At 46.3% G+C, this 12,106-nt stretch overlaps 1 protein-coding gene across 2 annotated transcripts in view; it reads right to left on the bottom strand.

Annotated features, from left to right (window-relative positions):
• The window catches only part of SPMIP3 (sperm microtubule inner protein 3), a 36,954-nt gene that overhangs the window by 4,269 nt on the left and 20,579 nt on the right, over positions 1-12,106 (bottom strand). For both annotated transcript variants that reach the window (XM_032136525.2, XM_058430495.1), the window contains 2 exons: positions 9,889-9,984; positions 6,693-6,865 (listed from right to left, as the gene is read on the bottom strand). In XM_032136525.2, the coding sequence (XP_031992416.1) occupies positions 6,693-6,865; positions 9,889-9,984 (269 nt within the window). The remainder of the gene's footprint in view (positions 1-6,692; positions 6,866-9,888; positions 9,985-12,106) is intronic.

Genomic DNA, 12,106 nt, shown 5'->3' with positions numbered 1-12,106 from the left:
GTGAGTAATACGTGGGTAACTTTCCGCTGAGGGGCCATCGTATCCTCCCAGGCTATACATTCTCTGAGGACAGAGCCTTCTCCATACCCTCCACTGTGTCTTGCACATAGTCAGTGCTCAAAAAATGTTTCCTAAGGAAATCAATGAAATTATATGTGCTGAGAAATAATTTTAACTGAGGAAGAATTTCTTAAGCAATAACCATGCTCTATCATGGTCTATATTTAATCAGACACCTCAGAGAACTGAACATAAATGTAAATCCTTGCTAATCTAGACATATCTTCTGCCCTGAAAATCTGATCAAACACTAGCCTAGGCTGGGTGCAGTGGCTCATCCCTGTAATCCCAGCATTTTGGGAGGCCGAGGCGGGTGGATCACCTGAGGTCAGGAGTTCAAGACCAGCTTGGCCATCATGGTGAGACCTCGTCTCTACTAAAAATACAAAAATTAGCCAGGCATGGTGGCGGGTGCCTGTAATCCCAGCTACTCAGGAGGCTGAGGCAGGAGAATCGCTTGAATCTGGGCGGCAGAGGTTGTGGTGAGCCGAGATCACGCCACTGCACTCCAGCCTGGGCGACAGAGTGAGACTCCATCACAGACAAACAAAAACTGGCCAAATGGTTAGGATAAACAGCCTATACTTTGATAAACAGGCCTCTTGCAGACCAGCCCTTTGCCGGCCTATTGTTGTTTATACAATCATTGCCACCTAAGCATCTCTCAAATGTATCTAAATCTACTGCCGACACCCATCATCTGCTGCCTAAATCACTGCTTCTCAAACTTGGCTGCGCTATGGAATTATCTGGGGAGTTTTAAAAACAACTGATGCGTGGGACCCCCACTTTGCTGCCCCACCCAGAGATCCTGATTTAATTGGTATTGGGTATAGCCTGGCCATCCAGATTTTTTAAAACTCCAAGCAATGTAACCAAAATTAAGAATGTTTAACCTGGCCAGGTGTGGTGGCTCATGCCTGTAATCCCAGCACTTTGGGAGACCGAGGCGGGCAGATCACGAGGTCAGGAGATTGAGACCATCCTGTCAACATGGTGAAACCGCGCCTCTACTAACAATACAAAAATTAGCCGGGCCTGGTGGTGCGCGCCTGTAGTCCCAGCTACTTGGGAGGCTGAGGCAGGAGAATTGCTTGAACCTGGGAGGTGGAGGTTGCAGTGAGATGAGATTGTGCCACTGCCCTCCAGCCTGGGCAACAGAGCAACACTCCATCTCAAGATAAACAAACAAACAAACAAAACAAAGCAAAACAAAACAAAACACCCAGCAACCAGAGTAGTACAAATAATGCCGTTAAAATATAAGATGCCACTCTTCCGTTGAAAATCCTTCAATGTCTTACCATTGCTCGTAGAATAAAATCCAGTTGCCTGATCACTCTCACTCGTTACCCACCAAACGACACTGGTCTCCTTTCTGTTCCTCAAAAATGCCAAGCCCTTCCCAGCTTCCAGGCTTTTGCACTTACTGGTACTTTTGCCTGAAATGCCCTTTATATGACTCATTCTTATTTTTTCAGGGCTCGGCTAAAATTGCATAGACATTTTCCCTGACTGCCCTATTTAAAGTAACTTCCTTTAGCTATCCTCATCTCCCTGCTTATTTCCCATGTAGCACTACCACAATCTATGATTTGAAGAAAAAAAACATGCGCTTGGCTATGCTGTATATCCCCCACCAGAATGTCAGCTCTGCGGAAGCAGGTATCTTGTCTTCCTTGGTCACTGTACTGGGCAGATAGCAGTGTCTGGTTCATAATAGTTGCTCAACAAACAACTAAATCATACTGGGGTCACCAGCTTCCAGCATGGACCCCAATGATTCTTGCCCCCTGGTATTCATGCCGTGTGTAATCCTCTGCCGCCGCTTTAGAGCTGGCTGTATGTGACTAACAGGATACATCAGAAGTGACAGTGTGTGCTTTTGTTTTTGTTTTTTGAGACGGAGTCTTGCTGTGTCACCCAGGCTGGAGTGCAGTGGCATGACCTCAACTCACTGCAACCTCCACCTCCTAGGTTCAAATGTTTCTCCTGCCTCAGCCTCCTGGAGTAGCTGGGATTATAAGCATTTGCCACCATGTCTGTCTAACTTTTGTATTTTTAGTAGAGATGGGGTTTCACTGTGTTGGCCAGGCTGGTCTCGAACTCCTGGCCTCAGGTGATCTGTCCGCCTCGGCCTCCCAAAGTGTTGGGATTACAGGCGTGAGCCACTGTGCCTGGCCAAGAAGTGACAGTGTGTGACTTTTGAGCCTGGGTCATAAAAAGCATTGCGGTTTCCACCTCGGTCTCAGATTGCTCTGTCTAAGGGAAGCTGACTGCCATGCTGTGAGGACACTCACACAGCCCCATGGAGAGACCCACATGGAAAGGCACTGAGGTCTCCAGTCAACAGCGAGCACCAGCTCAGCAACCATGTGTGTGGCCCCCTTGGAGGTAGATCCTCCAGCCCCAGTCAAGCCTTCAGGCAAGACTGCAGCCCCCACTGACATCTGACCAAAACCTTAAGAGAGACCCTGAGCCAGAATGCCCAACTGAGCAGTTCTCAAATTCCTACCCACAGAAACCTGAGAACATTTTTAAAAAATCATCATTAATGTTTTCAGTCACTACATTTTGGAATGATTCGTTACTCAGCAATAGATGACAAATAGACATTCAATCATTCAATAAATAAAGAATGAATATATAAATAAAAATCATCTCTAGAATTGGTCCAGCTTCAAAGCTCACTAAATAGGGGACTATCTGAAGCCATTTCTCCTCTTATGGTGCCTGGGCTGCACCACTTTCTGGTACCGTATTTTTAATTGTCCCTAGATCCCAACTTGACTGCATCTCTTCTGCCTAAATCCATTATTTCTATCAGAAGCATCACCAATTTTGCAGAAATGAGAGGGTGCAGAGTTGTCTTTCATTTCTCTCGGTGCTTTTTCTATTCGCACTGTCCTTTTTCACTCCAAATGCGCTGCCATATGAGTCTTCTTTCCATTTCCCCTGTAACCTCCCTAGTTCAATTGAAAAGCATGGGCTTTGGAGGGTAACACATGCGGCTTGGGCTGGACTGACGACTTACCAGTTACTTGCTTGAGTAGACTTTTTAAAGTCTCAAAGCCTGTTTCTTCTTCTGCTAAATGGAGCTAACAATAATAATAATACTACTACCTAGTTCACGGGGACTGTCACCACTAATTGCAGCGATGAGTGTGTACACATACGTGTGTGTGAGCATGCCACTTAGCACGGTTCTAGGCACAGGGCAGACATCCTTAAATCCTAACAGCTATCCTAAAAGGTAGACTTTGATTCTTCATTTACAGAGGAGCAAAAAGGTTCAGAGAAGCTAAGTACATTGCCCAACACCACGTAGCTAGAACGCTGCAGGCCTGCAGTGTTGCCATGCCTGAATGCTGTCCAGGGCTTCCCGCTGCCCACACTGTATCACTGCAACAGTGATATGCTCTTCTCAGCTGCAGTCCACGCCTTCTCCAACCCATCCTGAGCAGAGCTGACAGACTCATGTCCTCTGAAGCTGCCTGGGTCACTCCCTTGACTATGATCCTACACTGGCTCTGGTTGTCCAAATTCAGCTTCCCAAACTCCTTCAGCTGCTCTTCGGTTCGGGTATTCTCTCCTACTACTCTGCCGATCTGCATGTCATCTTTCACTGCCCCCTCTACTGTGCCCAGCCAAGCCAGCGTTTTCCTCACTGGAGTCCTCTCTGCCCCATTCCTGCACTCTGCTCTCCTGGCTGCTCTAGGCCCCAGTGATCTCATCTTTTTTTTTTTTTTTTTTTGAGACGGAGTCTCTGTTGCCCAGGCTGGAGTGCAGTGGCACGATCTCGGCTCACTGCAACCTCCACCTCCTGGGTTCAAGCAATTCTCCTGCCTCAGCCTCCCGAGTAGCTGGGATTATAGGTGTGTGCCGTCACACCCAGCTAATTTTTGTATTTTTAGTAGAGATGGGGTTTTGCCATGTTGGTCAGGCTGGTCTCGAACTTCTCACCTCAGGTGATCCTCCCGCTTTGGCCTCGCAAGGGCTGGGATTACAGGCGTGAGCCGCTGTGCCTGGCCTCATCTTTCAACTCCTGCACCTCTATTTGGTATTTAGTCAGTTCCCAAGCCTCATCTTCCCAATTGGATTGTGAGTTGCCTGCAGGACTGAAATCACCTCCTGGACTTTCTATGTCCCGGCACAATACATAGTAGGTGGTGAGTATTTCATTGCTTTGCTAAAATTTATTTAGCTCCATAGGTTTGGAAAGATTTAAAAACTGTTTTCTAAACTAAGCAAGGGAGAACACCTTTTGTGTCTGTCTCTGTCTATGAGATCTCCTCATAGCAGAGGAGTTGCAAAGAAGGTCCTGTTGCAGGTCACTTTGGAAACTGGAGGCGCACCTGGATTTCCTTATGCAAAGGAAACAGATTTCAAACTCCCAGTTGGTCTTGAAAGGACAATGTGCTCAGCCAGTTCTGTGGGGACCGGAACCCCATTGATGTTTTCTGATCACCTCTTCTTTGGGACAGCAACCCCTACCACTCTGTACGCCCTCCCAGCACCTCCTTTCCCAGTGACCTTGACCTCAGCCCCAGCCTCCTCCCCAGCCCCTCAGCTCCCACTGTGGTCAGGCTCCAGTCGTCTCGGAGCCTCCAGAACCCAGCTTTGCCCTGCTTGAAGCCTCTCATCCCAAACCCCTGCTGGCAACCTCTGGCCCCCATGGCGGTTCCATCTATTGCCACCCCTACCCCTGGCTCAACTCCCCCAAGATCCACCTCTCCCGCCCTCTTTCTGATCTTCCTGGTGGCTGCATTTGCTGTTCCCTGGGGCCCAGGGGCCCAGCCCAGGCCATCTCCTCTGGCATTCCATATTTTAAATAAATAGAAAGAGACTCTCTTTAAAGAAAACTATTAAATAAATAGTAGTACAGGTGACGCTCAGGTGTGACAGAGGCTCTGTAGCTTCCGAGTCAAGCACAGCTTGAAATGACCTGGGGCTGAATTCTGCTTCTCCTACCGCCTGGCTGTGTGACCTGGGGCTAGTTAATAAACTGCCTCTGACTTGTCTTTGCCTACTGTAAAATTGGGAAAGTAGTAGGACTTTACTTCAGGGAGCTGCTTTCAGGACTAAATATGTGCCTGCCACAGTGTAAGAGCCTCCAAAATATTGAAGTTTACTCATTTTAAAAGTCTGTTGGCCAGGTGCAGTGGCTCACGCCTGTAATCCCACCACTTTGAGAGGCCAAGGCGGGCGGATCACTTCAGATCAGGAGTTTGAGACCAGCCTGGCCAACAGTGGAGACCCTGTCTCCACTAAAAATACAAAAATTAGCTGGGCGTGGTGGCGCATGCCTGTAATCCCAGTTACTTGGGAGGCTGAGGCAGGAGAATCGCTTGAACCCAGAAGGTGGAGGTTCCAGATGGTGCCACTGCACTCCTGCCTGGGCGACAGAGTGAAACTCCATCTCAAAATAAAAAAAAAGAAAAAGTCTGTCAATGAAGTAATTCATCCCAAGAACGAAAATTCAAAGCACCGATGACAGCAGGAACACAAGCAATGCTTAAACTGATGTCTACGTGTCCTCCCGCAAGGTCCTATACGTCAGGGAGCCTCAGTCCCTTTCAGTATTTATTTATTTATTTTTTTTGAGACAGAGTTTTGCTCCTGTTGCCCAGGCTGGAGTGCAGTTGCACGATCTCGGCTCACGGCAACCTCCGCCTCCTAGGTTCAAGCGATTCTCCTGCCTCAGTCTCCTGAGTAGCTGGGATTACAGGCATGCACCACCACTTTGTATTTTTAGTAGAGACAGGGTTTCTCCATGTTGGGCAGGCTGGTCTTGAACTCCTGACCTCAGCTGATCCGCCTGCCTCAGCCTCCCAAAGTGCCAGGATTACAGACGTGAGCCACCGTGCCTGGCCCCCTTTCAGTATTTTTTTACATGCTGCAGCCTCACATACTACAAGGGGAACTTAGAATTTTTGAAACATGCCTCCAAATGTCAAATCATTGTCATAACGTTTGAAATCGGGAATAAGAAAAGTTCCCTTAACAGTATGTTTAGGCACAATAATGATTTTGTCATGTGACAAGAGGCTCAGTGAAGAGTGGTCAACCAGGTGTGGTGGCTCACACCTGTAATCCCAGCACTTTGAGAAGCTGAGGCAGGAGGATTGCTTGAGGCCAGGAGTTTGAGGCCAGCCTGGGCAACAAAGTGAGACCCTCATCTCTATAAAAAAGAGTTAAACAATTAGCTGGGTGCAGTGACTTATGCCTGTAGTCTCAGCCACTTAGGAGACTGAGCCAGGAGGATTGCTTTAGGCCAGGAGTTCAAGACCAGCCTGGGCAACATAGCAAGACCATGTCTCTAATTTAAAAAAAAAAAAGAAAAAGAAAAAAAGAAAGAGTGGTCAGACTTGAGATTGTGTGTTGATAAGGATGTACGCATTTCCATCCCTGAAGTCTCCTCTGCAGGGAGCTAGGTAGGGAGGAGCCTTGGGAGGCCCCCTAAATTCTTCCTGCACCCAGAAACACACACACACACACATACTCACATATCCATGCCTCCACCTCGACTGGTCCCAAACAGGCTCCCTGAGACAGCAAGTCCACGGGAGATGCTGATCGGTGGCCCACGCAAGGTTAATCTCAGAGAGTTAAGAGCAGTTGGCCTGACTTACCAATCTCATCAAACGGCAGAGAATAGTCTCTTCGGTAACTGGTTTCTTTATACCATGGCTCAGCAGGCTTTGAATGTCTTCGAAAACAAATATATTGAATGAGCGTTTGTTGGTCTAATTGAGGCTGATAGTGATATTTTCTCTTGGGTGGAATTGTCAAGTCTATGAGCGGCCTAAATGGAAATAGAAACAGTTTGCTGAAAACCCAGTGGGAAAAAGCAGTCCATTTTCTCATCCGCTGGAATCCATTCCCTGGAAATAGCCATGAGGCTAGCAGAGAGGATTGCCAAGACCCCCATAGCTCTACGACCAGTCCTGGCAAAGCTGCAGTAGATGGTTCAGGGACTTCTGTTCCCTGTTCTTCCCTTTAGCATCCCTCCTCCTCTCCAACGACAGGTCCTAGGAGGTGATGCACATCACGCTCTCCACTAGATTCGCCCGTGCATAGCCACTCCCCGCGCTCCAGAGGTCCCTGGTGCCCTTTCCCAGTGTAACTGTTCTGTGGATGTTTGTTGCTTCACGGAACCAGTGCAGGCCTGGTGTGGTGGCTCACGCCTGTAATTCCAGCATTTTTGGAGGCTGACGGGGGCAGATTGCTTGAGCTCAGGAGTTCGAGGCCAGCCTGAGCAACACGGCAAAAACTTGTCTCTACAAAAAAATACAAAAATTAGCCAGGCGTGGTGGTGCACACCTGTAGTCCTAGCTACTAGGGAGGCTTACGTAGGAGGATCTCTTGAGCCTGGGAGGCAGAGGTTGCAGTGAGCCGAGACTGAGCCTGGGTGACAGAGCCAGACCCTGTCTCAAAGAAATAAATAAAATAAAATAAAATAGGAATCAATACATCTGGTTAGACTAACCACTATGTGCCTCTTGGGGTCTGATGGACCTGAAATCAGTTATAACCTTCCTGTACCCCTACTCAAATAGGTATCCCTTGGAAAAGCAAAGCAAAGAACAACCAAAATGTAGCGGCAAAATATCGCTTGTGGCAGGATACTTTCACTGGTCCAGCTTGGGTGGTATATATGGAGACCTTGAAAATCTGCACATATTTTGTCCCAACAATTAGGATGTCAACAAAGACTTAGCTCTAAGAATGCTTGTCAAAGTGTTTTTATGATAATAAAAAGAGTGGGACAACTTGCACGTAAAAAAATAGGAAATTATTTAGACAATGACACAGAAATATGTGGGAATGCCATGCCGCCATTAAACGTGATGCTGTGGCCGGGCGCGGTGGCTCGCACCTGTAATCCCAGCACTTTGGGAGGCCGAGGCGGGCAGATCACGAGGTCAGGAGATCGAGACCATCCTGGCTAACACGGTGAAACCCCGTCTCTACTAAAAATACAAAAAAGAATTAGCCGGGCTTGGTGGCGGGTGCCTGTAGTCCCAGCTACTCGGGAGGCTGAGGCAGGAGAATGGCGTGAACCTGGGGGGCGGAGCTTGCAGTGAGCCGAGATGGCACCACTGCACTCCAGCCTGGGAGGCAGCGAGACTCTGTCTCAAAAAAAAAAAATAAAGTGATGCTGTACAGCTGGGTGCAGTGGCTCACGCCTGTAATCCCAGCACTATGGGAGGCCGAGGTTGGCGGATCACCTGAGGTCAGGAGTTCAAGACCAGCCTGGCCAACATGGTGAAACCCCGTCTCTACTAATAATACAAAATTAGCCGAGTGTGATAGTGGCCGCCTGTAATCCCAGCTACTCGGGAGGCTGAGGCAGGAGAATCGCCTGAACCCAAAGGCAGAGGTTGCAGTGAGCCGAGATCACGCCACTGCGCTTCAGCCTGGGCAACAAGAGAGAGACTCCATCTAAAAAAAAAAAAAAAATGCTGTAGTAGGATTATAATTTTTGAAATGGAAAAAAGTCCACAATACATTATTAAATTTAAACAAAGGTTTCAATTGAATTATGCATTGAATTGAATTGAATTGAATTCATTCAATTGAATTAAATGGATAAATCGTATGGTATGTGAATTATCTCAATGCAGCTATTACCAAAAATAAAAACAAAAAGGTTTCAAAATACCCATCCCGTCCTATTTTGATGTAGATCTGGACGATTCTGCAGCATTATCTCCGGGTGATGATATTGTGGGTAATTTTCAATCATTCCGTTTTTGACTGTGAATGTTTTCTAAATGTTCTCATAAACGTTTATGTTTTTAAACTATAGAATAGATGAGATGAGCTGCTGTTGATGTGAAAAATACGAAGTGTTGGCTGAGATTTGGGAACATCTAAATCTAAACGAGGTGAGCAGCCTTCTGTGAGTATATCACTGTAAACTCATCACACTTAGAGGGGAGATTAAGACTGCTTCATCATCAGTTATGTTTGCCTGATTGGGTAACCTTGATTGTGATGGGCCTTCTTTAAGAAAGAATGTGTTAGCAGAAACGGAGAGGCTGTGCCTGACGTTCAGAAAAAGCAAGAGCAAGAATCTGACCATGCTTGTGGGGTACTGAATGCGGAGAGATGCTGGATGATTGGAAGGTGCTCTATTGTGGATGGGCCTAAAGAATCGTTGAGAATACCCACCCACTTCTACTTGTTCTTATTTCGTGCTTAACAGGTACCTGACCTTTTAAAGTAGGTGCCTTAAATGATGGGTGAGAGTACTCCTTTTCCCACAAAAGAATGTCTCCCGCAACACAAAATAAGATCAAATTGCCTATGGGCTGGGTGCAATGGCTCATGCCTGTAATCCCAGCACTTTGGGAGGCCAAGGTGGGCAGATCACTTGAGGCCAGAAGTTCAAGACCAGCCTGGCCAACATGGTGAAACCCTATCTCTACTAAAAATACAAATAAAATTAGCTGGGTATGGTAACGTGTGCCTGTAGTCTCAGCTACTGGGGAGGCTGAGGCATGAGAATTGCTTGAACCCGGGAGGTGGAGGTTGTGGTGAGCCAAGATCTCGCCACTGCACTCCAGCCTGGGCAACAGATCAAGACCTTTTCTCAAAACAGATATAAAATAAGAATAATCTCACCACTCATTAAAAACAAAACAAAACAAAACATTAACAGTTTGTTGTATGTCCTTGCAAACCTCTTCTATCCATTAAATAATACTTATTTTTGCTGTCATCAGTATTATGAGGAGTCGTGTATCTTCCCCCGCCCACCCCTTTTCATCATTGTAGCTTTCGTGACATTCTTGGACGTTGAGATTGAGGCGGGTGTCTCACCTGGGAGCTCTCTTTGCACTGTGATCAAAATGGAGTCTTGCCAGCTGCCCAGGGTAATAGCCTTGCACGTCTCTTCCCTGGTGAGCAATGAATATACTAGAGCAGAACGTGAGGAAGTGAGAAGAAAGCCATTTTTACAATTAGTTCATTCCAGAAGAATGCCAGCTGTGGCATAATACAAAACGTATTTGGTCTTTGTCCCCAGTTCCTGGCACTGAGCCCCTAAAACCCAGGGAATTTCCTGGCAAGAGTCTTTTTCATGCATAACCAGCCCTTTTCTACCATAGCTGAGCGTATGGGCCTTGCAGGCTTCCCTCCTCCCACCACAACCTCCCGCATCTGTAATAAAATGTTATTTATGTTCAGGATTCATAAGGAAATATTTAACATATCAGGTATTAGGTTCAAAATATTAGGAAAAAAATAAATAAGTGGATATATAAAACCAGTGGGTGGGCAAGCATATTTCTGGAATAAAATGAAATTAAATGAAAAGAAAAACAAAAAATAAGAAAGAAAGAAATAAAACCAATGGGGCAAATGTTGATAACAGTTGAAATGTGGGAATCGGGCTGGGCGCAGTGGCTCACACCTGTAACCCCAGCACCTTGGGAGGCCAAGGTGGGCGGATCACTTGGGGTCACGAGTTCGAGACCAACCTGGCCAACACGGTGAAACCCCGTCTCAAATAGTTGGACGTGGTGGCACATGCCTGTAATCCCAGCTACTGAGAAGGCTGAGCCAGGAGAATTGCTTGAACTCGGGAGGCAGAAGTTGCAGTGAGCTGAGATTGTGCCACTGCACTCCAGCCTGGGCAAGAGTGCAAGACCCTGTCTCAAAAAAAAAAGAAAGAAAAAGAAAAAGAAATGTGGGAATCCATAAATGGAGGGCTCTGTCTGAAAAAAGTACATAAAAATAAAAATAATAAATGTGGGAATTGGTAAATGGGAACTCATTATACTGGTTTTTCTACTTTTGATGTTTACAAAATTTCATCTTTTTTTTTAACTGTAACAAATAAGTCTGTAAAGACTAAACATGAAGCAGCACTGTGATGTCAAAGCACGAGGCGCTTGCAAGCCTGGGAGGGGGACTCGAACCCTGTCTAGAGGCTGGATTTTGAGGAGTTTTGGGAGCATCATTGAGCTAACATGTGGGGACTGGGAGGGAGCACTTCTGTGGGGTGAACGTAAGAGGGAGTGGGACAAAGGTGGGTGGTACAAGTGGAATACAACACGGCTGAGGGAGACCAGGCTGGAGGGCAATGGTGCTCAGGTTTTATGCTTTAAAATACATCTCATTTTATTTTATTGTATTTATTTATTTATTTTGAGAGGGAGTCTCGCTCTGTCGCCCAGGCTGGAGCGCGGTGGCGCAATCTCGGCTCACTGCAACCTCTGCCTCCTGAGTTCAAGTGATTCTCCTGCCTCAGCCTCTCTAGTAGCTGGGATTACAGGTGCCCGCCACCACACCGGGCTAATTTTTGTATTTTTAGAAGGATGGGTTTCACCATGGTGGCTAGGGTGGTCTCAAACTCCTGGCCTCAACTTATCTGCCCACCTTGGCCTCCCAAAGTGCCGGGATTACAGGCATGAGCTACTGCACCCGGCCAGAAATACATCTCATTTTATAGTACATTGCTTTTCCTTTTATATTATCGTTATAAAACTGTAATGAGATAGGTTGATGTAAAACTAACTGCGGTTTTTGCTATGACTTTCAATGGCAAAAACTGCAATTACTTTTGCACCAACCTAATATTTTTAAATTATATGTGGTTGGTTTTTATTATTTACAGATTTTATTTCAGAAGTATAGCAGAGATATTACAAAATACCTGTTATTAAAAAGGGGGTATTGTGTCTGAACGTTTGAGAACTACTGATCGAGGTGATAGGAATCTTTGTGAGGTTTGTTGTTGTTTGTTTTGTTTGCTTTTAGAGATGGAGTCTCACTCTGTTGCCCAGGCTGTGTAGTGCAGTGTGATCATAGCTCACTGTAGCCTCTAACTCCTGGGATCAAGAGATCCTCCTGTTTCAGCCTCCTAAGTAGCTGGGAGGGACTACAGGCATGTACCATATGCCTGGCATATATATATATATTTATATAAAATTTTTTTTTGTAGTTTCACTATGTTGCCCAGGCTACTTTGTGAGATTTTTAACAAGGTTCATGACATGATAGAGAAAGATCTTTTTTTGAGGGCAATGTGGAAAAC

The sequence above is a fragment of the Hylobates moloch genome, unplaced genomic scaffold (assembly GCF_009828535.3).
Source record: "Hylobates moloch isolate HMO894 unplaced genomic scaffold, HMol_V3 SCAFFOLD_18, whole genome shotgun sequence".
NCBI classification, from domain to species: Eukaryota; Metazoa; Chordata; class Mammalia; order Primates; family Hylobatidae; genus Hylobates; species Hylobates moloch.
This window is presented reverse-complemented; position numbering and strand designations above follow the sequence as displayed.